The sequence below is a fragment of the Ostrinia nubilalis genome, chromosome 3 (genome assembly GCF_963855985.1).
Source record: "Ostrinia nubilalis chromosome 3, ilOstNubi1.1, whole genome shotgun sequence".
NCBI lineage: Eukaryota > Metazoa > Arthropoda > Insecta > Lepidoptera > Crambidae > Ostrinia > Ostrinia nubilalis.
In genome coordinates, this window is record NC_087090.1 from 7,387,892 (window position 1) to 7,408,296 (window position 20,405).

General features: G+C 36.6%; 3 protein-coding genes across 3 annotated transcripts; 2 read left to right on the forward strand and 1 right to left on the reverse strand.

Moving 5' to 3' along the window:
• Positions 1 to 1,012: 1,012 nt before the first annotated feature.
• On the forward strand, positions 1,013 to 10,999 carry LOC135087798 (aromatic-L-amino-acid decarboxylase). Its single transcript, XM_063982591.1, has 6 exons — positions 1,013 to 1,147; positions 5,657 to 5,741; positions 5,992 to 6,226; positions 7,946 to 8,195; positions 8,511 to 8,659; positions 8,911 to 10,999. Exons 2-6 carry the CDS (start codon positions 5,662 to 5,664, stop codon positions 9,631 to 9,633), a joined length of 1,437 nt encoding a protein of 478 aa, XP_063838661.1. The 5' UTR covers positions 1,013 to 1,147; positions 5,657 to 5,661; the 3' UTR covers positions 9,634 to 10,999.
• Positions 11,000 to 12,367: 1,368 nt separating this feature from the next.
• On the forward strand, positions 12,368 to 14,331 carry LOC135088289 (spermine oxidase-like). Its single transcript, XM_063983158.1, has 2 exons — positions 12,368 to 12,775; positions 12,940 to 14,331. The coding sequence occupies exons 1-2, from the start codon at positions 12,477 to 12,479 to the stop codon at positions 14,240 to 14,242; spliced, it is 1,602 nt and encodes a 533-aa protein (XP_063839228.1). The 5' UTR covers positions 12,368 to 12,476; the 3' UTR covers positions 14,243 to 14,331.
• A 3,515-nt stretch (positions 14,332 to 17,846) lies between these two features.
• On the reverse strand, positions 17,847 to 19,765 carry LOC135088291 (BTB/POZ domain-containing protein 1-like). The gene is made up of 2 exons (XM_063983159.1): positions 19,345 to 19,765; positions 17,847 to 19,254 (listed from the first exon to the last, which is right to left on the reverse strand). Exon 2 carries the CDS (start codon positions 19,252 to 19,254, stop codon positions 17,914 to 17,916), a length of 1,341 nt encoding a protein of 446 aa, XP_063839229.1. The 5' UTR covers positions 19,345 to 19,765; the 3' UTR covers positions 17,847 to 17,913.
• Between the last annotated feature and the right edge of the window lie 640 nt (positions 19,766 to 20,405).

Consider the following 20,405-nt stretch of genomic DNA (forward strand, 5'->3'; position numbering starts at 1 on the left):
TACATTGATAACTTATTAGAATATTTGCCAGACTTCTAAATGAGATTTCATCGGAAAATTTTCAGATTAAAAAAAAGTGCCAACTTAGTACGGCAGCCAAAAATCTAAATAAGAAGCTATCTTAATATTATCCATCAGAATGTGTATCGGTAAGTTACACTGTATACATTAAACCTTTATCTTGATAATTCGGTGATTGTCGTAATATTGAACACTATCAAAATACAAGTTGTCTCTGAGATTAGATTAACCTTACATGTCCCCCGCCGCGATTGTCAGCCCTGACTGGCCTGTTTATGCGAAAGAAAAACGCTGCGGGGGCCTTTAATTTATATTCTATAATAGTAAAGTAAACACTCTTATCAAACATACATACTTTTATTTACAAATACCTACAATAATAACATTCAATAAAACATTAAGATGTTTTCGTTAAATATGTAGAGTTTGGTCTGTCGCTACATAGGTAGGAGAGTAGGTAGGTATAGAGCCTGTAACGATGAAAGTAATCGGCGAAGGTAGAGCCCATTTCCTACTTATTAGTGGGAAAATTACGATAAGTTCCGACTACATGTACCTAGTAATCTAATTAATGCATTTCAGTCATGCTGATAAACCCTTCATTAAATTGGCAGTTTAATGTAAGTAATGCCTTTATTAAAGTAATCAGTTGTTTCAGTTTATTTTAGGTAAAATACTCACCTGTTAGCGCCTGTAAGTTTTTCTGAAAGGTTTTGTTTTGATAATAAAATGGCAACAAGTGGTTTGTTATGTGCCACCCGCAGAAGTTCGGAAAGTTTGTTGCCACATTTACTCGTCTACGTATTACCGTGTCTACGTTGACTGGATGTCAAATCCCTAGAGTTAGGTTCAATTATGTGACAAAAGCACTGAGTTTTGATATTGGGTTATTCGGTTGGTTCATGCGCCGTGGTAGTCTTCTAATAGAGTTGGCTACATACTATTGTTCGTATATAAAGGTAGCGCGTTCGGCGGCGCGGGCGTAGTCCGCTTCATTCTCCGCGTCGGACGCACTGATTTTTGGCGGCCCCTCGCGCGCAAAATTATACGATACCAATTTACTAAAGTGCATTGTGCTACTGTGTTCGAAGAGAGGCTAGCTGTTGGTAGTTGCTGTTATATTTTGGTAAGTGTAAAGTAATAATTTTAATACCTTATTTTGTCCACAGGATGTCCAAAGAATTGTATTCTAAAACAGAACTTATGGAGATTTAAAACAAGACGTATAATTTAACTGTTAGTTATTTTGTAATAACTTAAATAAACTAAGAAAGAAATAAGTTAAGTAAGTAATAAGCTTTTCCAATGTTTGATTATTATTTAAACATTTTAGTAAAGTAGATATTTGTCTTTGAAAACCTGTTACTTTACTGGAATAACAAAGCTAGATATTAAAGATGTTGACCTTGAAATTAAACAATTTACAATTAGACTTTATAAGGTTAATTATTATTGGTCACATGAAACAGAAGTGGTCAGTTTATCTCTTTTTATAAGCAGCTTATTTGGTATAAACCTTGACAGCTATGATGAGGTCGTAATAAAAACCGCTTAATTTTGTGTAACTTAATGATTAGCCATTATATCAGTTGATCGTTTATAAATTGACATCTGTAGCTAATTTTAAATTTAATATTTAATAAGCCCACGCACGCTGTGGAACGTAGCGACTTTTTTAATTTTTAACTTTTCACCACACCCTGACCTATACCTAAGTGACATTGCGTGCACTGTCACCTAGTGGTCAGTCCAACCTAGTTAAGTATTTTATCATTAAAATTAACGTTATTATGTACCTAGGTACTAGTTTACCTCGTTTTGATAGTTTATGTAAATAAACTGAATATCTTCTGAATATTAGGCATTGTAAAAACATAATTGGTAAAATTATTGTTTTATATGTATAATATGGCTTTAAAGATTCATCTTGATTATTGGGTCAACAACTGTCTTAGCGTTTTAGTAAGATCGCGTGTCGCGTTAAATCTCGCCTTGGCCCTAACTCGTTAACCACGCTTCAATAAAAAGAATTGGTACGATTCATTGAATTCAGTTGAAAACGTGACTACGGCGGTATTTATAAATTCACGTAACTATAATGATATTTACTTACCTCATAGTTTTTTTTTATATTAGTGCTACTAAAATGCACTTGCAACTGCAATGCGGTGTTTTAGATGGAGATTTTGTGGGTGTTCATTTATTAAAATCTTTCAGGCTGTTCACTAATAGGTTATGTATATTTTAAAGCTATTGCGAGTTTCTTCTTTTTTGGTTATATCTATTAGATTGTCATAGTTTTGATTTTCAGTAGCAGTCTGTTCTAGGTTTTCATTTAATAACGATATGCCTTCCACACCTATCTTACTTGGGTATAGGGCCCTAGATATTGAAAACTTTTGATTGCAATTATTTCAAAACGGATCACTTTTAAGAAATATTTAATTGGCGAAATTAAGACAAACGATATCGGGAAAACAAAGGCATTTTCAGGAAAATCAATGATTGATTGTTAAATATTTAACATAATCACAAAATTGCATTCAGGTAAGCAGTGGCGGCGTAGCATGGGTTGGCACCCGGGGCGGTTACACCCCCCCCCCCCCCCCCCGCGTCATAAGTCCTAAGGCACCCCCCTGGTACCCTGACTGAAATCGCAGCAACCCCCCCCCCCCCCCCCGTATCATGACATAGACCGCAGATTTGCCACGCAGATGTGCCAGTGAGTACTAATCTGCGCGACTTGTGTCACCCCCTGATGCTTGGCACCTGGGGCGGACCGCCCCCACCGCCCCCCCCTTACGCCGCTACTGCAGGTAAGTTACCTGCAGAACGAGGAAATTCGTTAAGGAAAGTCGGGGCGATAAAACGTGGAATTAAGAGTTAATTTTTTTGAATACATATTTGCTAGTTTTCCTTATTTCTACATTACGTCAAAAGGAAAGTACTTACTCAGGGAAATTACAGACTCGAATGATCACCATAATTATTTGAATAAACTCGAAGTTTATCCTTATTTGGCCACCTGCTTTCATAGGTAGGCTAGCCAGCTCTACATGTCGAGTGATTAGTGTAATACCTTACCATAGGGATGTTGGCTGAGTAAAAGCTCCTGAGGTAAATGGAGGATTTGGGCAACAGTCTCCATGCTGGTGAGACAAGTTAGGGAGGCGTGATGTTCATATTTTGTTCCTTAATCGCCTTTTACAACATCCAGGGATCGTAGTAATCTACTCTATCAGGACCACGCGACTTGCAGCGAATTGGTATACCTAATTAAAGTAACAAAACGTTCTATACTAAATGAAATGTACAAACCGTAGGCAATAAAGGGCAAGCAATCATATTCCTCGAATCACTGTGCGTCACTACGCAGTTTGACTAAGTATTCGGTATTATTGACGTATTCGGGGTGCCCCGAATACCATTGAAAACGTGCTTTTATTAGATGATACCAATTGTCTCTATCACTGGTTGGAGTCGTAATGACGATGATGCTATTTGAATAATTTCGGTGTGTATTTGTTTGTCTGCTATGGAATAATAATCGTATTTTGTAAGTTTTGGATTTACTGCCTTCGTGTATTTTTTGCTTATTATTAGAATAACATTAACATAAAATATACCGAAATCACATAATTAAAGTCTTATTAGTAGTTAAGTATGTACACGTTCAATTTATCGTAGTGCATTGCTAATATAAATTGTTAGATTTTATCTTGCTACGCGCAAATTCCTTAACTTTTTAAGCGTTAAGAGCATACTAAAGGGCATTTGACATAGGCACATTTGGGATAAGTAGATAGATACCACCTGGCATTAAGTCCGCCACTGTACAGTTTTATGTGTAAAAGTATAAATAAATAAAATATAAAATTCGAACAATCGTATTTGGATGCAGTCCTCGAAGATAATTCGCTTATAAATATTGCAAGCCACCACTAGCTAGGTTTCGTTGATAGAGTCTAAATGTTGAGAATTTGAATCATGGAAAGGAAAGCTCATATTTTTATTGATTTCAGTTTTGTTTTGCCTTTATATGTTTTACAATGAATGAATTTGGTCAGGAAACTTGTGTAGTTTGCCAACCGGAGAGTGCCGGCTACGAGGTCCGAGGCATAACCTCGCACCACTTGCTCGCGGGAGGTTGCGCAACGTGCGCCCGCGCCGTTCTCTCGGCATTGAACGTGAACCACCGCGGTTGTTGATTAGGAGTAGGACCCCAACGTTATCCGGTAGAATCACTTCAGTATCACTATCATGAACTAGTGACAAATTAGACAGAGGTCAAATAAAAGTGGGCGTTAAAGATAGCGTATGTTGTAATAATTATCAATGAATGTCAATCACCACTCCTTAATCTTACTTATTTATGAAAGCGACAGTTAAATTATCAAAGTAAATATAATTTTATTCTTATGATAAAATTACCTACCTACATCAACGGACTGTAAAAACTTAGAATAATAAAACGTTGTAGTCAAGGTGACTCAAAATAGACCCTAAAAGAAAATAAAAACCCGTAAAATATAAATAGCATGTAGTAAATATTTTTTGCTTAGGTTGAAATGAACAAACGTCCTTCAATCAACCCTCAAACTTTTTGCCACTTCTTTTTATTGAATTTATATCAATTAAGTAATTTAATTACTACTGTAATATCTATAGAATAAACTTTATTTTCCAAAGAACACTTGGGTATTCTCTACATTACAGGTTCCGTCCGTATCATGCCATGATAAAAACCTGTCGTATTATAGTTCTATGTATGATCCTAACTGTTATGAACACAAAAGAGTAACATAATTATTTAACATAAAGGCACAAGAGTATCTACACCTGCAAACATTTCTTTGTTAAAAATGTCAGTTGACTCTGGCAATTATTCTTCAACGAATCACCTATTGTGTGAATGAGAAATATGAAAGATTCCCGCAACTTGTGTAGTTAAAAGTACACACTACTTTGCAAGTTATAACAGATGAGACTAATTTTGCATTCAATGGGCTAGTTCAATATTTTACCCGCAGGAAATACTCATGTAAAAAAATAGATAGAGCGGGCCTTTTTTTCTTCAACGAAATACTTTTACGCATATCTATCGACGAACATCGAGTAATTAATGTGAAACTTCTTGACAAGTGACGGTTATTCGATCTGCTATTGTCAAGTTTATCAACTATAAAACATTCGCGAGAGTTCTCATGAAGATCACTAACGAGATGAAGAAAAAATAAAATTTAGCGCATGCTCTACATTCTACGAACGACCACACGTTATGGGCATGTTTCGAATCTATGAAATCACCTTACTTCAAAGAGTTTAGTTGTTCCAGAGAGATAAAATGAGAGAGCCAACCATAGAGAAAGAGAGAACAAAGAGTCTGAAAGTTTTTTATTGCACAAATTACTAATACTCCCGTTAAGTAGCCCCTTGTAATAAGCTCGTGTCACGAGTGAGCTCACCACAATAGTCGAGCGGCGGCGGGGACCGAACCCGCGTTCCCTGGATCACGAGTCGGCCAGTCCGACCCCTTCACCGTTCGGCTATCGTATATATTCGATTAGTTACATGGTAGTAGAAGTGATTAGTTACTTTGTATTTTCTAACAGAATTCTTGTTTACTTGTTTTCAGGAACAATGGACGCAGCCGATTTCAAGGATTTCTCTAAGGCGATGAGCGATTATATCGTGGAGTATCTGAGCAATATTAGAGACAGGTAAAGTTGATAACACCTAATACTTGCAACATTTGACATCACCTATTACAATTTGACCCGAAATTCAATTCATCCCCTAAGGCTAGTTGTAAATATTCTTCCAACCTGAACATTTTCCTTTTAGTGAAATAGATTTTTTAGTCTTTTATTAGGCACTTGCCATAGGTAACAGTAAATTTTAATTTAATAGAAACAGCTATTTTCAAATTGTGACAAAAGCATGCAAATAATGTCTTATTTTACTTTCCAGACAAGTGGTTCCTTCGGTGAAGCCAGGATACTTGCGCCCGCTGGTGCCAGAGCAGGCTCCGGAGAAGGCTGAGCCATGGACGGCGGTGATGGCTGACATCGAGCGCGTGGTGATGTCCGGTGTCACACACTGGCAATCCCCCCGCTTCCACGCGTATTTCCCCACCGCCAACTCATACCCTTCCATTGTGGCTGACATGCTGAGTGACGCTATCGCCTGCATAGGATTTACTTGGGTATGCGCACGCTTTAGACTCAAATTCTTTATTAATGTTAGTAGGTAGATCCTTTTCAAGACACATACACGTCCCAATAATATAGTTTGCTCTACCACCACTTCGGGACCACATATCGGCTGGTACTGAGAAGAAAGAAAGAAAGAAAATAATATATTTATATGGCATATTAAAAACAGCAAATTACAGAACTTTTAGCAGTTAACAGTTAAGTTAATTTGAAAATGATGCCAAAAAACGCTTCCACTCAGCTTAATGCCGCAGTGCGTACCACCACGTGTCCACGACCCTGGTTGAAAGCTTCTCTACTCAGTCGCCTAAGCTTGGTCACCCTCTTATTTATTGTATGAGCTAGGTAGAGTCAGGTGGACTTTTGTCATTCGACATCTTCGTACCAAAGATAGGGTATCGTACATACGCCAGACAAGCTATCTCTCATCTTTGTGTAATCTTTTGTCATTGCATCCCAATTCTTATCATCACAGTAGATAAGGCCTACATTCTAATACGGGTAGCCCATTTTTCAAAGTTTTAAACGTGACGTAATCTTTAACATTTCAGCTCATTAAAAAATAATTAAGTAAGAAATAACTAATCAGTTTACATATTTCCATGGGAGATAATAGGCTTGTAATTCCGTTTACTCACTTCCTTCTCAGAAGTCTTATTGTTAAAAAACTATTCCCTGTAATTACGGGTAATTTAGGAAATGGAATTTAAAAGTTGCTTACATATTAATTTATGGGTTTAATAATGGGTTTCATATTAATGCATACAATCATAGATGTGTTTATATTATTGTCTGTTGAACTTTTTTTTAACCAGAGTTTTACCTAAGTTTTGTTATGTTTATCTACCGTTTGTTATAAAACCGTGTTTTATACTATCTACTTAATTTAGAGACATAGCTAAGTGATCTGTACCTACCTGTACTCATTAATTCTTTACGGTACATAAATAGATAAATTAGCGAAGCAAAAGAATCGAGGCCATTGTAGATCGATTTTGGTTCTTGATTTGGATAGTAACTGGATTTACAATAGTAGGTACCTACTTGTTCGTGTTCACGTTTTGTTTTAATCATGAAACTGGATTACCTTGTACGCATTTGCACAGGACATGACATTGACACTGGCCTTTGCAAGCTTTTTATTTTCATAAAATAAAAGTTCGATTTGCTTAACACCTTGTTTTTTGCCCTTTGCCAAATTCGTATTCGCAAACTCCTCTAATATTATAATTTGAATAGTTGCCGCACTTCACGCTACGGCGCTACGAGTTAGTTGATAACATGATTATGTATTAATTTCATTATTTAAAATCTTATCGAATTTATCGTTTCCTTCACATCTAAAATTTCCCTTCAACAAGATGTAGCGTACCTTTCGTTTGCTATCTGCAGCTGATTATAGCATTTCCTACATTACTTTATGACTCTATTCACATGTCAGTTACTTTATGACGTCAACAATATTTAATACATAATAAGTCGTGAGTAGGTGTATAGAATAGGTAGGCACACACAAGTAAGGCTCCCTAATACTCCCTATAGCTTAGATAGAGACTATTTACTTACTTATACGAATCCAAAGCATTAGATGAACCCTTCCTGCTATTCTAAATATAAGGACTGAAAGAACACATACTTCAGTAACTGTTAATTTCAAGGGCGTACTGAAACTCTACCATAACATTTCAGTAATTACATTCTTATTACAGATTGCCAGCCCCGCGTGTACCGAACTGGAGGTGGTGATGCTGGACTGGCTGGGCCAGATGATTGGCCTGCCGGAATCTTTCCTGGCCCGCTCTGGCGGCGAGGCTGGCGGAGTCATCCAGGGCACGGCCAGTGAGGCCACACTGGTGGCGCTACTGGGCGCCAAGGCCAAGGCGATGCAGCGCGTGAAACAGGAGCACCCAGAGTGGACCGAATACGAAATACTATCTAAACTTGTCGGATACTGCAACAGTAAGCATTTTCAGATTTCATCATCATAATTTCAGCAAATAGGACGTCTACTGCTGAAAACGGGACTCTCCTAATTTACTTACTGCAAACTCAGTGTCAAAACATCACTTGTGTAGCAAACGCCTTTCGGCCTTTTCGGCGCATACTTTTCCCTTTATTTGGTTTTAGTTTTTTTATACAGTTGTGTCAATAAAGTTATTCCCTACTACATACTAATTTATAAATAGAGTTTTTCACTAGGTAGTACATAAGTAAATGATAAGTAGTACTTGTAGTAAATAAGTTCAGTAAGTAATTATATTTAATCGTTTTCAGAACAAGCTCATTCTTCAGTGGAACGTGCTGGGCTCCTGGGCGGTGTGAAACTCAGGTCTTTGAAACCCGATGGAAAGAGGAAGCTGCGCGGAGAAACTCTACAAGAGGCTGTTGAGGAGGACATCCGCAACGGACTCATTCCATTCTTTGTAAGATTCTTTGAATTTTCATTTTAGTGATCGCTTTCTAGTGATAAGACCACCTAATTGTGCTGTTAGTAACATCTATCGATCTAGATTTAAAAGCACATAATCGAATAATAATCTTAGTCTCTAGAAATCTAGAGTCACAATAAAGATTTAAAATCTAATTTGATTTTTATGAAAAAACAGATATTAACTACATAAAAAGTGGGTAAGGATAAATAAATTGATTAATCATTGATATTATTATGTTTCAGGCTGTTGCAACGCTGGGGACCACCTCCTCATGCGCGTTTGACGCTCTGGACGAGATCGGCGACGTGTGCAATGCCCACAACATTTGGCTGCACGTCGACGCCGCGTACGCCGGCTCAGCCTTCATCTGCCCTGAATTCCGCTACCTGATGAAGGGCGTCGAAAAAGCAGATTCGTACAACTTCAACCCCCACAAGTGGATGCTCGTCAACTTCGACTGCTCCGCCATGTGGCTCAAACAACCAAGGTGGATCGTCGATGCCTTCAACGTCGACCCCCTGTATCTGAAACACGACATGCAAGGAATGGCCCCAGACTACCGTCACTGGCAAATTCCTCTTGGACGCCGGTTCAGGTCCCTCAAGCTTTGGTTCGTCTTGAGGCTTTACGGCGTCGAAAACCTTCAGAAATACATCAGGAAGCACATTCAACTGGCCCACAAGTTTGAAGAGCTTTGCATTTCTGACCAGAGATTCGAGTTGTATGAAGAAGTGACGATGGGTCTTGTATGCTTTAGATTGAAGGGAAACAATGAGATTAATGAAGAGTTGTTGAAGCGCATTAATGGTAGAGGCAAGATTCATTTGGTTCCTTCCAAAATTGATGACACTTACTTCCTGAGGCTTGCTATTTGCTCTGCTTTTACCGAAGAATCTGACATTCACGTGTCCTGGGAGGAAGTAAAGGCAGCTGCCGATGAAGTATTTAAAGCCATTGAAAAGTAAAAAAATCCACTATTTAAAGTATCGTATTTACAGTAGACAATAAAGTAGAATCTTATTTACAAAACTTTCAGTTTCGTGTACCTATAGGCATAACGACAGTAAAATACGGTATTTCTTCTTAGACACTGTCTGAAACTGTGCCACGAAATATGTTAAAATATTTAATACCAGTCTACTTACCTCAATGAAAAAGGCGATACTGATTTTAAATTATTTTAGAGGAATATGACTTATTCTATAAATATGTGAAAGAATCATATAGGTATTATATCCGCGTGTGTTATTGAATGTTTAAATGCATATTATCCTTAGAAGACGTATGATAATCAAACCATAAAACAAGTACTCAAATATTTATCTTAGAAATTAAAGTTCTATATTATCTTTTAAATAAATGCGAATAATAGAAGTATTTTGTTAAAATTTTATTATTGCTAATTTACGTGAAGTAGATATTTACGGATTTGGGTCTTCTAAGCTAACTAAGTAGTTAAGAGCATGCTCGCTTATTTTTCCAACTTCCGGACTCTATGATTAGTACTTAACGAGTAACAACAGTCCAGCAGTTTCTACGTAGGTACTTTATAGGACTTACTCGGAACTAATAAGTGTGATAGATAATGGGTTTTTTCAACTTTTAAGATCCAGGTCTGGGAATAAATGTGGTGATCCTTTATAAAAACGACCATGACAATATTTTGATTACGTAGTATGAGTGTGGAACAAGGTTAAAAATAAATGGCTATAACGATGGGATCAAACATTTTGGCTTATGTGTGTTGTTTATTAATTAAGTAAAACCACTGACTTAAATTATCCTCAGGTGTAAAACCTGTTGGTTGGTTTGTGATGTTTCTATAATCACTGTATGTGATATTTTTATTGTGATAATTAATTAACTTATATTTACGCAGAACAATTGCGTCTTCGCGTACTTAATAAGTTACCTACTCCTCATTTGCTATGTATTTTGCAAAGTATCTCTACGTACCTTCGTTAAATAATTTTCATCATCATTATCAATTAAGTGCTTTCATTACTTACAGATTATTTGTTGATACGATAATGTTTTTCTACCTAAGTTTATTTGTTATTTAGGACTTTGTATTTAAATTATTGTTATTAAAATAAGTTCCTGACGATTATGCAAAAGCAGAGGCAATCTAATACGAGATTAGATATTTAGAAAAAAAAAGGAAAAGCGTGTCCGTATTTTTATTCAGTAACTAAATACGTTTTTAAAGTTGTAATATTATAATATATATAATATAATGTAACCTATTTATTATATTGTGAAATTCACACTGTATATCACGTAGACATGTACATCTCGTATGGAATTTAAATAAATGTATGCTTCAAAGAACATGTTTTTATGCAACACAGCAGACCCTAAATTATTTTTTTAATTACGAGGAGGACATAAATCTTTATGAAGGCTTTATTTGCTATCACGAAGACGATCAGTGTGATGGATGAGGGAAATCCTGGAAGAGTGACGACTCGTAGACGCCTGTCGTGTCGCCCTGTACCACTTAAGTACTAAAACCTCTGCGCGGCGAGCTACCTCAAAACACGGAACTTTAATGCTTGACTGAGCTGATTGAGCTGTTTTATGCCTCAGCATGATTCGGTAACTAGGAGACATCTCTCTTGCCTGTTGGTTCGCAGATATTTACTATCGACATATTCAAACTGCGGGTACTTATACTTACTTAGTTAGCTTCGTTTATTTACTTTTCTGTTTCGATCATTTAACGTAGGTGTACTAGGTACGTAAGTAGGTACGTAATAAATTTAATAGGTGCTTATGTAGCGCTCTACCTTGAAATATTGAGAACCACGTAGTTATGAGGAGTCTTGAACTATCAGTCAATAAATAAGTAATAAGTTAGGTAATTAAAGTTAAATGTTGAGTAAAGTATGTCATTATGTATGGCTTGCTCAAAAATATATTTCTGCTTATCTAACTAGTACTTGACATTAATCAATAATAATTTGGTTCTTTATTATCCTAGTTTAGTAATCATAACACATTATTACCTATTATCAACAAACAAATAAAATGTAGGATTGTAATGTGACAGGTAGGTAGATGCTAAAAGGTTATCTAATCGAAAAATGGACAGCGACATAAATGTAACCATTTATTACAATTAGTACTTATTGTTTACTTTCTTTTGTTTAAGCGTGGGTTATGTAAAATTGCTACTAACTTTTAGGACTTATTCATTGTCTCTAATTTTTTATTACAGTTTAAAAACAATCACACTAGGTATGTGTATAGGCACTGTAGCAAAGGCTACAGTGCTTTGAAGTAAGGAATAAGCTGAAAAACAGATCAAGTATCAAAGGCGGATCAAAATTCCCAAAGAAGCCTACATGCTACACTACATGTTACCTTCATGGGTCAACTTCATTTTTTTATAGCAAAGGCACTTTTCAGGACGTCCCAAATATAGTTTGCTCTACCTACTACCATGTCTGCAGGTGCTGGGAAGAAGAGTCATTATACCAACCCAAGTATTTCGGCACAAACACGGTAATGTTATTTACCGTTGTATAAAAATCAAATAAAACAAGAAGAAAATTATTTTCCGGCACTCTACGTGACACCCTGTATAGAACAATAGATAATTTTTAATGATAGGGATAAGTAAAGAGTTTTATTAGAGATTTGCCATTTAGTGCTAAAAACAAAATTATAAAATAATCTTCTTTTGTGATCTATGACTAAAGTAAACTGTCATGATTTTTGGAATATCAAAATTGAACCGAGTGTCATGTAATTTTAACAATGTTTTAAATGGCTTTACAGTTAATTATTATTTAAATATTTCAGTATGAAATTATCGCGTTTAAAATTAATATGGCAAGGAAGCCCTAGGGTTATATTAAAATGTGGGGGGTCAAGAGAGCTTGACAGAGTGGGTGGTATACCAATGACAATCCGTCAGAGACTTTCTAGCGCTGTCAGTGCAGCAGGCCAAGAGCAATGTATTCTGGACTCTTGCAGCATCAGCCCCAGCTGCCAAGAGCCGCGAGTGATCATCGTGGGCGCTGGCATGGCTGGGCTATCAGCTGCTCACCGCCTCACACAGTGTGGAGTTAGGAACTTTGTTGTCCTTGAAGCTAAAGAAAGGTATATCTGCATTCCATCTAGAATAGCTGACTGTAGAAATTCTTTTAACTTATTCCGTACTATGTTTAGTCTAAAACTAAAGTCAATAATCAAAGATGATCTTTATCTAATATTAATTGATTAAATAATATCTGTTTTTATTGTATGTATTATTTTATTTGCAGACCTGGAGGTAGAATCCATTCATGTTGGCTGGGCGATGCAGTTATTGAGATGGGTGCAGAATGGATATACGGTGCTTGCTTGCCCAATACCGTATACACACTAGCATCTCAAGACCGACTGTTGCAAACACCACTAGCACGGTTAGATGCATCACGTGGTTTGTTCTGCACCAGCGAAGGCAGAGCCGTCGATCTGCCAGTCACAATAACAGCATACCACACGTTTCGGCAAATAGAACAGCAAGCTGCTAATTTATTTAGACTTGGCGGTGAAAGGCAACATGGTACGTTGTTGAATTTTGTGGGTCTTCGTATACAACAAGAACTTTATAACTTCCCTGAGGATCAGAGGTACGATGCAGCAAGAGTAATGTTCGGATTGACTAATATCTTAAGAAACAGATGTGGCGATGATTTATCACTCGTTAGCGCAGATCAGTATGGAAGCTATATAGAACTTCCAGGTGGAAACGTCAGAGTACCCCTCGGTTATGTGGGTGTGATGGCACCTTTGCTCAGGGGGCTTCCAGATAATAGCATTAGATACAATAAACCGGTAAACGTCATTCGATGGGGTCGGGGTCAGGCAGGAGCTGGCCGAGTACTCGTAAAATGTTGTGATGGTGAAGAATTAACAGCCGATTATGCTATTGTTACGATGTCTCTTGGCTGTTTAAAATGTCAAGCCGACAAACTGTTTGCACCACCGCTGCCAGTTTGTAAGTTAGACGCTATTTGCAACTTAGGGTTTGGTCTAAGCGATAAAGTATTTCTTGAATACGCTGAGCCCTTCTGGGTATGCCATGAAGGAAGTTTAAAAATGGCCTGGTCAGCCGAAGAACTTCATTGTAGATGCGACTGGCTTAGAGGCGTATGTTCTGTAGATGAAATGCCAGGCAGTAAACATGTGCTTTGTGCTTGGATTTCGGGTCAAGAGGCTGCCGTAATGGAATCGATGGCCGATAATGATGTTGCAGAAGGATTAACACAGTTGCTACGCAGATTTACCGGCAATCCTTGTCTGCCTTATCCACAAATGATGTTGCGTTCGCGCTGGGCATCGGATCCACATTTCTGTGGGGCTTACTCATATATGAGTTGCTGTTCAACTGTAAGCCATCAGTGCGAGCTGGGCACACCTGTCCCAGGGCCTTGTGATCCACAACCTCCAATTATTCTCTTTGCGGGTGAAGCTACTGTACCTGGATATTTTGCTACTGTACATGGAGCCCGATTGAGTGGAATACGGGAAGCTGAGAGGATTATTCAGCTAACCAAAAAATTTGAGGGTCCTCCGCGTTAAGTGTCAATTAACCCTGTTTGTATTTTGTTTAATTTACTTACTACACCTGTAACTGTTAAATTTTTTGATGAATATAAATATTTTAACTACAAAAAGCGTCAATTAATTTCTAATTAAGTAATTCCGAGTGATCAGAGTAGAGGTAGTTAACATAACAAAAATGTAGGCTACTAGTATCTACATTTTAAAACATTTATTGAAATTTAAATATTGGGCTTCTTTGGACTCTACTCATGATACAACTTAGTACATTCCCCTTGATACGAGACAAATTCAAAGCTAGATAGTTCTTAATAAAAAATATATCGCCATGTCGACCTACGGCCTATTTATAATGTGGGATACTCAAATTGCCTTTTCCATATTTGTCTTAACCTTTAATTAAATATTCCATGGCTTCAAGTACTTATTTTCTTAATATCGTGTACCGGAGGAGCCGGGATCTATGTACAGCTTAACCGCCAATAACAACCCAACCAGTGAAGGTCAAGTTTGTCCCGGAGGAAAGTTAAAACTTTCATTGAACCCACAACGAAATTAATCAGAACATATCGAAGTTAAGGTTCGACTTCCCTCCATTGCAAAGCGGAAAACAGGTGACAAAGGTTTTAGTAAACTTTCGTGTACCTACTTACTTTTTAGTGTCAAAAACCTTAAGTTATATAGGTAGGTATACTCGTAGTAGTTATGTATCTAAAAACACAGGTTCTGTAACCGCCTTTTGTTTTTATTAAACATCTGACGCATTGAACTTGATCTAGGTAGAGACCTTGAAACCACCTCGCTCGGAGCCGGTAAATTAGCAACACAATTATTGTTATGTACGAACTGCTCGCAGTTAATATTGAAGTCTTTAATGTACTTACTCAGTTAACATTGGAATCTAACATACCTATACTTACCTACTGTGTCACGGGTATAGTAGATAATAACTATGTAGGTACTTGTAGGTAGTAGATCAACTTTACGACAGTGAAGTGACAATACCTCCTAAGTGCATTTTTTTTGGTTTTCATAAGATAGAAATAAATACGTAAAATTATTACTTGCGCATAAATAGCAGCTATTTCCACAAAGTTTTATTGCTATCTAAAAAGAAATTAATATCAGTTAGGAGAAAAATTTCGAATGGAAAAAGTCCACGCGAAATTAAATTTTAAGCATATTGTATTAAAAATCGATTTCTTAAAAAAATATTGTTTTTAGGTATTGTCACTTCACCGTCGATTACATGTATTTTGAGTACCTAGTTAAGTAGGCGTGTCTGATATAACTTTAATAAACGACCGAGTTATTAGGTCCTTCTAACTTACTGTTTGACTGTTTCTTATCGTGGAAAATATGTAGATGTAGGTATTTATGATAAAGTTATCTACCTAATGGTAAAATCATTGCACTGCTTAGATCAGGCACTAGATTACTAATTACTAATGTCAGTTGCTTTATCTCTAACGACAGTTAAGTAGTTAGATCTAAATTGAATGATAGAAAGGCATTCTACAACCTATCATAATATTCGTGATAAGGGGCCACCGGAATTGAAAACCAAGAAACCAACTTAATATGCCTTTGTGTGATGTCACTGATGTCCAAAAATGAATAACTGCGTTCTATCTTTCGCTCACGTTTGTGTAAACATCGTCAAATTAAATGACGTAGAAGGACTTAGAGCAGGTGCAGGTAAACAACTAATGAATTAACCACAAAAGAACAAAAAGTCATAAGAAAGAAGTGTTGGCCTGTTATCGAATGAGTTTGTATATAAGTCGGCATGTATTTTTTTTAGCTTTCGTGATCTCAGTAGTAGATGATTAAGTAGATTAGATTACCTAGGTATTTTCAATCCGGAAGTCACAGGTTCAGTTAGGGGTTATCTTTGGTAAATCTGGTAAGGTTACCTAATTAGTTTTTAGATGGAGTTTATTGTTTATCTCAAGTAAGTAACTCGAGCTTTATCACGATTAAAAACTTTCATAGCTAATCTTTTCGCAGACTCCTTTTCAAGTCTACAACAGAGTTTGGTCACTACGATAACATCAAATCAATTTTCAAAGATTACGCGCTTCGTTTATTTTAAAACGTCTACGGTCTAATGTAAGCAACATTTGCTGATGTCACCTTGGTTATCTGCTTGCCCGATGCGCATGGCATAACTTAGTGCTCAAGGCGCTAGCTAAGTATCACGGCAGGTATTTATTGTTACTTTAATTTCTTACCTGCGGATTTTTTTACGAACAAGTACCTATGACCTGCGCCTGCGCCCCTTCAAGGCAGTAGTGAATAGGCACTTGTTTACCGACAATCACAACAGCTAAACAATTTCATGCACTTGTCATAAGTTATCACGTCATACTTATTTTGTAGGTGATAAATAATATGCTAATCGTGCGTGAACATTAGGCTTTCCGCAATCCGCTGGTTCACGAGTGTCACCTATTACACCTGCCAGTACGTATTTAAGGAATCTACGTCATTAGGAAATTCCACCTCTTAATCATTTTCTTTTGATTAGGAAATTTATCAGGGTAAAGCAGTAATCCTGACTTAAACATGCTACATTGTGGCAGTAATTACCTACCTAGGGTACTTATTTAACTTTAATAGGTACCTACCTACCACTTTCCATTCAAAAAGTTACACAAGTTTTCTCTCTTATCATAGGCGCATTTTTATGAAAGGCGCGATTTGTGAATAAACGAACTGCACGCGTATGGACGGCGCTGACCTTATCATACTGGTATGGTAATAATGAAAACTGAATCTAAAAAACCAGTTGCGTTTCTTTTATAAAGAGGCTATTGAACTTGTATTAACTATTTATATCATTTATGGATAGAAGATAATGTAGGTACTTCGTAGCCCCGTAAGTATTTCGGTAGTACCGAAACTAGTTTATCTATACTTATAATAAATCTGTAGAGAGGTCAATTCTGTACATGAAATATATTTTCAAAATAACTATCAGGGGGTGATTAGTGATCGATACTGATGCCAAAAATGCAAGATTCAGAAAAAATTTTGTCTGTCTGTCTGTCTGTATGTTCCTTATAGAAACAAAAACTACTCGACGAATTTTAACAAAACTTGGTACAATTATTCTTTATAATCCTGGGCAGGTTATAGTATACTTAGGAATTCCCACGGGAACAGGAATTAGCAGGAAAATCCTTTTGTATAAAAATCTAAGCCGCTTAAGTTAGACGCTTGAAATTTGGTATGTAGGTACCTTAGTAAACTTAAAGCTTAGTTACAACAAGGAATTCCCGAAATTCCCACGGGAATGGGAATTTGCGGGAAAATCCTTTTGTATGAAAAATCTAAACCGCTTAAGTTAGACGCTTGAAATTTGGCATGCAGGTACCTTAGTAAACTTAAAACTTAGTTACTACAGGATATTGCAAAATTTCTACGGGAACGGGAGTTAGCGGGAAAAAACATTTGTATGAAAAAATCTAAACCGCGTAAGATAGATGAAGGGGGTAAAACGGGATCCACGCGTACGAAGTCGCGGGCGGCCGCTTACTAGCGGCCCTGCTGCTAAGCATACTAGCGCTTACTACTACATGTGTAATGAATGTATTAATTTAAAAAAACAATTGATAAGTAAAGTTAAGGTAAGTTTAATAAATAAATTTCAAATAAGGTTACATGAATAAATATTGGATTAATAACTAAAAACAAAACTTCAATCCTTCAAGAAAACTTCCTACAGGTGTTCCATTACTCAAGTCATCAAACTCAATTGTTAGAGTCTTATAACCATATGAGATTCGATCTCTAACTTCTACTACATATGAATGTGGTTGAAACTGGTTTTGTGGCCACATAAACTGGATATTGTACCACATATTCTTTTTTATAAAACAGGGTTCACTGAGCTCTATTTCAACAGAGGAATCATATTTCACTGTGCTGGTAAATTTTTTAGATTGTAGTATTTTGTTATCAGAAACTGAAACAATGGAGACTGATAACAGCTCTGTATAAGTTTTTGGCACATTATCATTATAAAAAGCTAAATTAGGTGGTGTTCGGGCTGGTATGCAAAGGGAATTGATAAATATAGACTTATTCGCTTTTATCCTTGAATGTTTGATGTAATTGGTTAAGTCTATATTTAAAGGAGCCACAGGTCTCAAGGGACTTCGGTAACAAAGATACCATTGCAGTTTCAGGGGGCTGCGTGGCAAATATTTGTGTTTATGTAGGCTTCTTCTTTCATTATTTTCACATTCTAACAACAATGATTTCTTGATATAATTTAAGTCTTTAGGGAGAAGAATGTTATTTACATTATTTGTTATTTCTTCTAATTCTTCAAAAGATAGTATGTTGAATCTTAATAACTCAAATAACCCATTTTTAAACAATACTTCATGCCTATTTTCAAATGTTTCAGGAATTTCATTTTGTTGGCAGTAATGTTTAGTCCATTTAAATACATTTTTAATGAGTTCCACTTCTTTCATATTCATCTGGTCACTTTTTAAAATTATTTCCATACAAGAGGACGAAATCATATCTATGTTTTCTCTGAATAGATATCTTGCATGCTCACAGAACAATTTCAGTGCACATGATGTTAATTGCTTGTCGTAGTCAGGATAATTAAGAACTTGAATAACATTATCCACACAAATATTAGTTTGTATGTAAGCAATACACATATCAGTCAAGTGATCTAAAATATATTTTCTGGATGCATACAGTAATTCAAGTGCTTCTTCAATAGAAGATATTTCAACTTTGTCTGTGTATATGTAATTCAGTAGCTGCTGAAATATTTCTGGTTCAATATCTGTAATTACGACTTCCTTGTCACTGGATAGAGGCCCATAAAACATTGCTTCAAAAACAGGACTGCTAATGCACAATATTAATTTATGGGCCTTAATTTTTTTCCCTGACACAGCGAAACAGCAATCACTCCATTCATATGAAACTAATAATTTTTTTACACGATCATACAAGTTGGTCTGAGTTAATTCGTTATTTACTTTGTTAAAGCCCATCTGTAAAAATAAAAATATTCAATTTATCTTTTCTTTAACGAGGCATAATCAACTCAGAGTACAGGTATTTTATAAAATTGAGGTACAAACCTTAGTGTATCCTGGCACCGCGTGATAAAATTTAAGTTTGAATAAATTTAAAGTAGTAAAAATGTGTTTAATTAACTTTTAGATTTACTAAGAGATAGCAATTTCAATTTAACACAAGCATACGAATGTGACTTTTTAATTGAAAGTTACAACTAATTAAGTACACCAGCACGCTCCGTAACTAATGTATTAACTACAATACAGCAAAAGTACAACACAAAATGAGATTCAACAAAGGCAAAACAAACGGTATAGTTCCAAAATACTGGACTGTCCTGTCGATGACATTGACAGTGGGGCGCCACCGTCAATACCGGATCGCTGGTTCAGATTTTTGCCATGTTGGAAACCATATAGTTGAACGATGGTAGCGCCCCCCTGTCATTGAGTTTGGTGGGACAGTTCAGCGTGGGTCATCTATACATCATCAAAACCAATCAAAACATGACAATGACATTGACAAGAAGCTATTCATTTTTTTAAATTAAAAATTAAGGCTTGGGGCAACAGCAATATCGCCAAATAGTGACCACTGAGCTCAAACTTGGGAGCTCAATCAATATTATAGTTCCAAAATACTGAGCCCCGATTACGGTAACTTTTAACGTCAACAATCCAGACACGCTTCTCGATTCTGCGATACGATTGGTCGTTCAACAGCGTACGTCAGCTGTTTTGACCAATCGTATCGCACAATCGAGAAGCGTGTCTGGATTGTTGACGTTAAAAGTTACCGTAATCGGGGCTCTATGGGTCTAGACAAAGTGCGAATTATAATCGCAAACCAGTCGCAAAGTGGTCGAAAAGTCCCTTTTTTGTATGGAGTTTTGACGGATTCGATTTTCGATTCGATCAAAAAGTGCGTTTTGTCTAGGGGGGCTGGACTGTCCTGTCGATGACATTGACAGTGGGGCGCCACCGTCAATACCGGATCGCTGGTTCAGATTTTTGCCATGTTGGAAACCATATAGTTGAACGATGGTAGCGCCCCCCTGTCATTGAGTTTGGTGGGACAGTTCAGCGTGGGTCATCTATAACTACACTATCTACCATAGATAAAT

Coding starts and splice junctions, on each gene's coding strand:
- LOC135087798 (XM_063982591.1), top strand. CDS start 5,662: ATGGACGCAGCCGATTTCAAGGATTTCTCTAAGGCGATGAGCGATTAT. Junction 6,227..7,945: donor CCTGCATAGGATTTACTTGG/GTATGCGCACGC, acceptor TTCTTATTACAG/ATTGCCAGCCCCGCGTGTAC. Junction 8,196..8,510: donor ACTTGTCGGATACTGCAACA/GTAAGCATTTTC, acceptor AATCGTTTTCAG/AACAAGCTCATTCTTCAGTG.
- LOC135088289 (XM_063983158.1), top strand. CDS start 12,477: ATGAAATTATCGCGTTTAAAATTAATATGGCAAGGAAGCCCTAGGGTT. Junction 12,776..12,939: donor GTCCTTGAAGCTAAAGAAAG/GTATATCTGCAT, acceptor TTTTATTTGCAG/ACCTGGAGGTAGAATCCATT.
- LOC135088291 (XM_063983159.1), bottom strand. CDS start 19,254: ATGGGCTTTAACAAAGTAAATAACGAATTAACTCAGACCAACTTGTAT.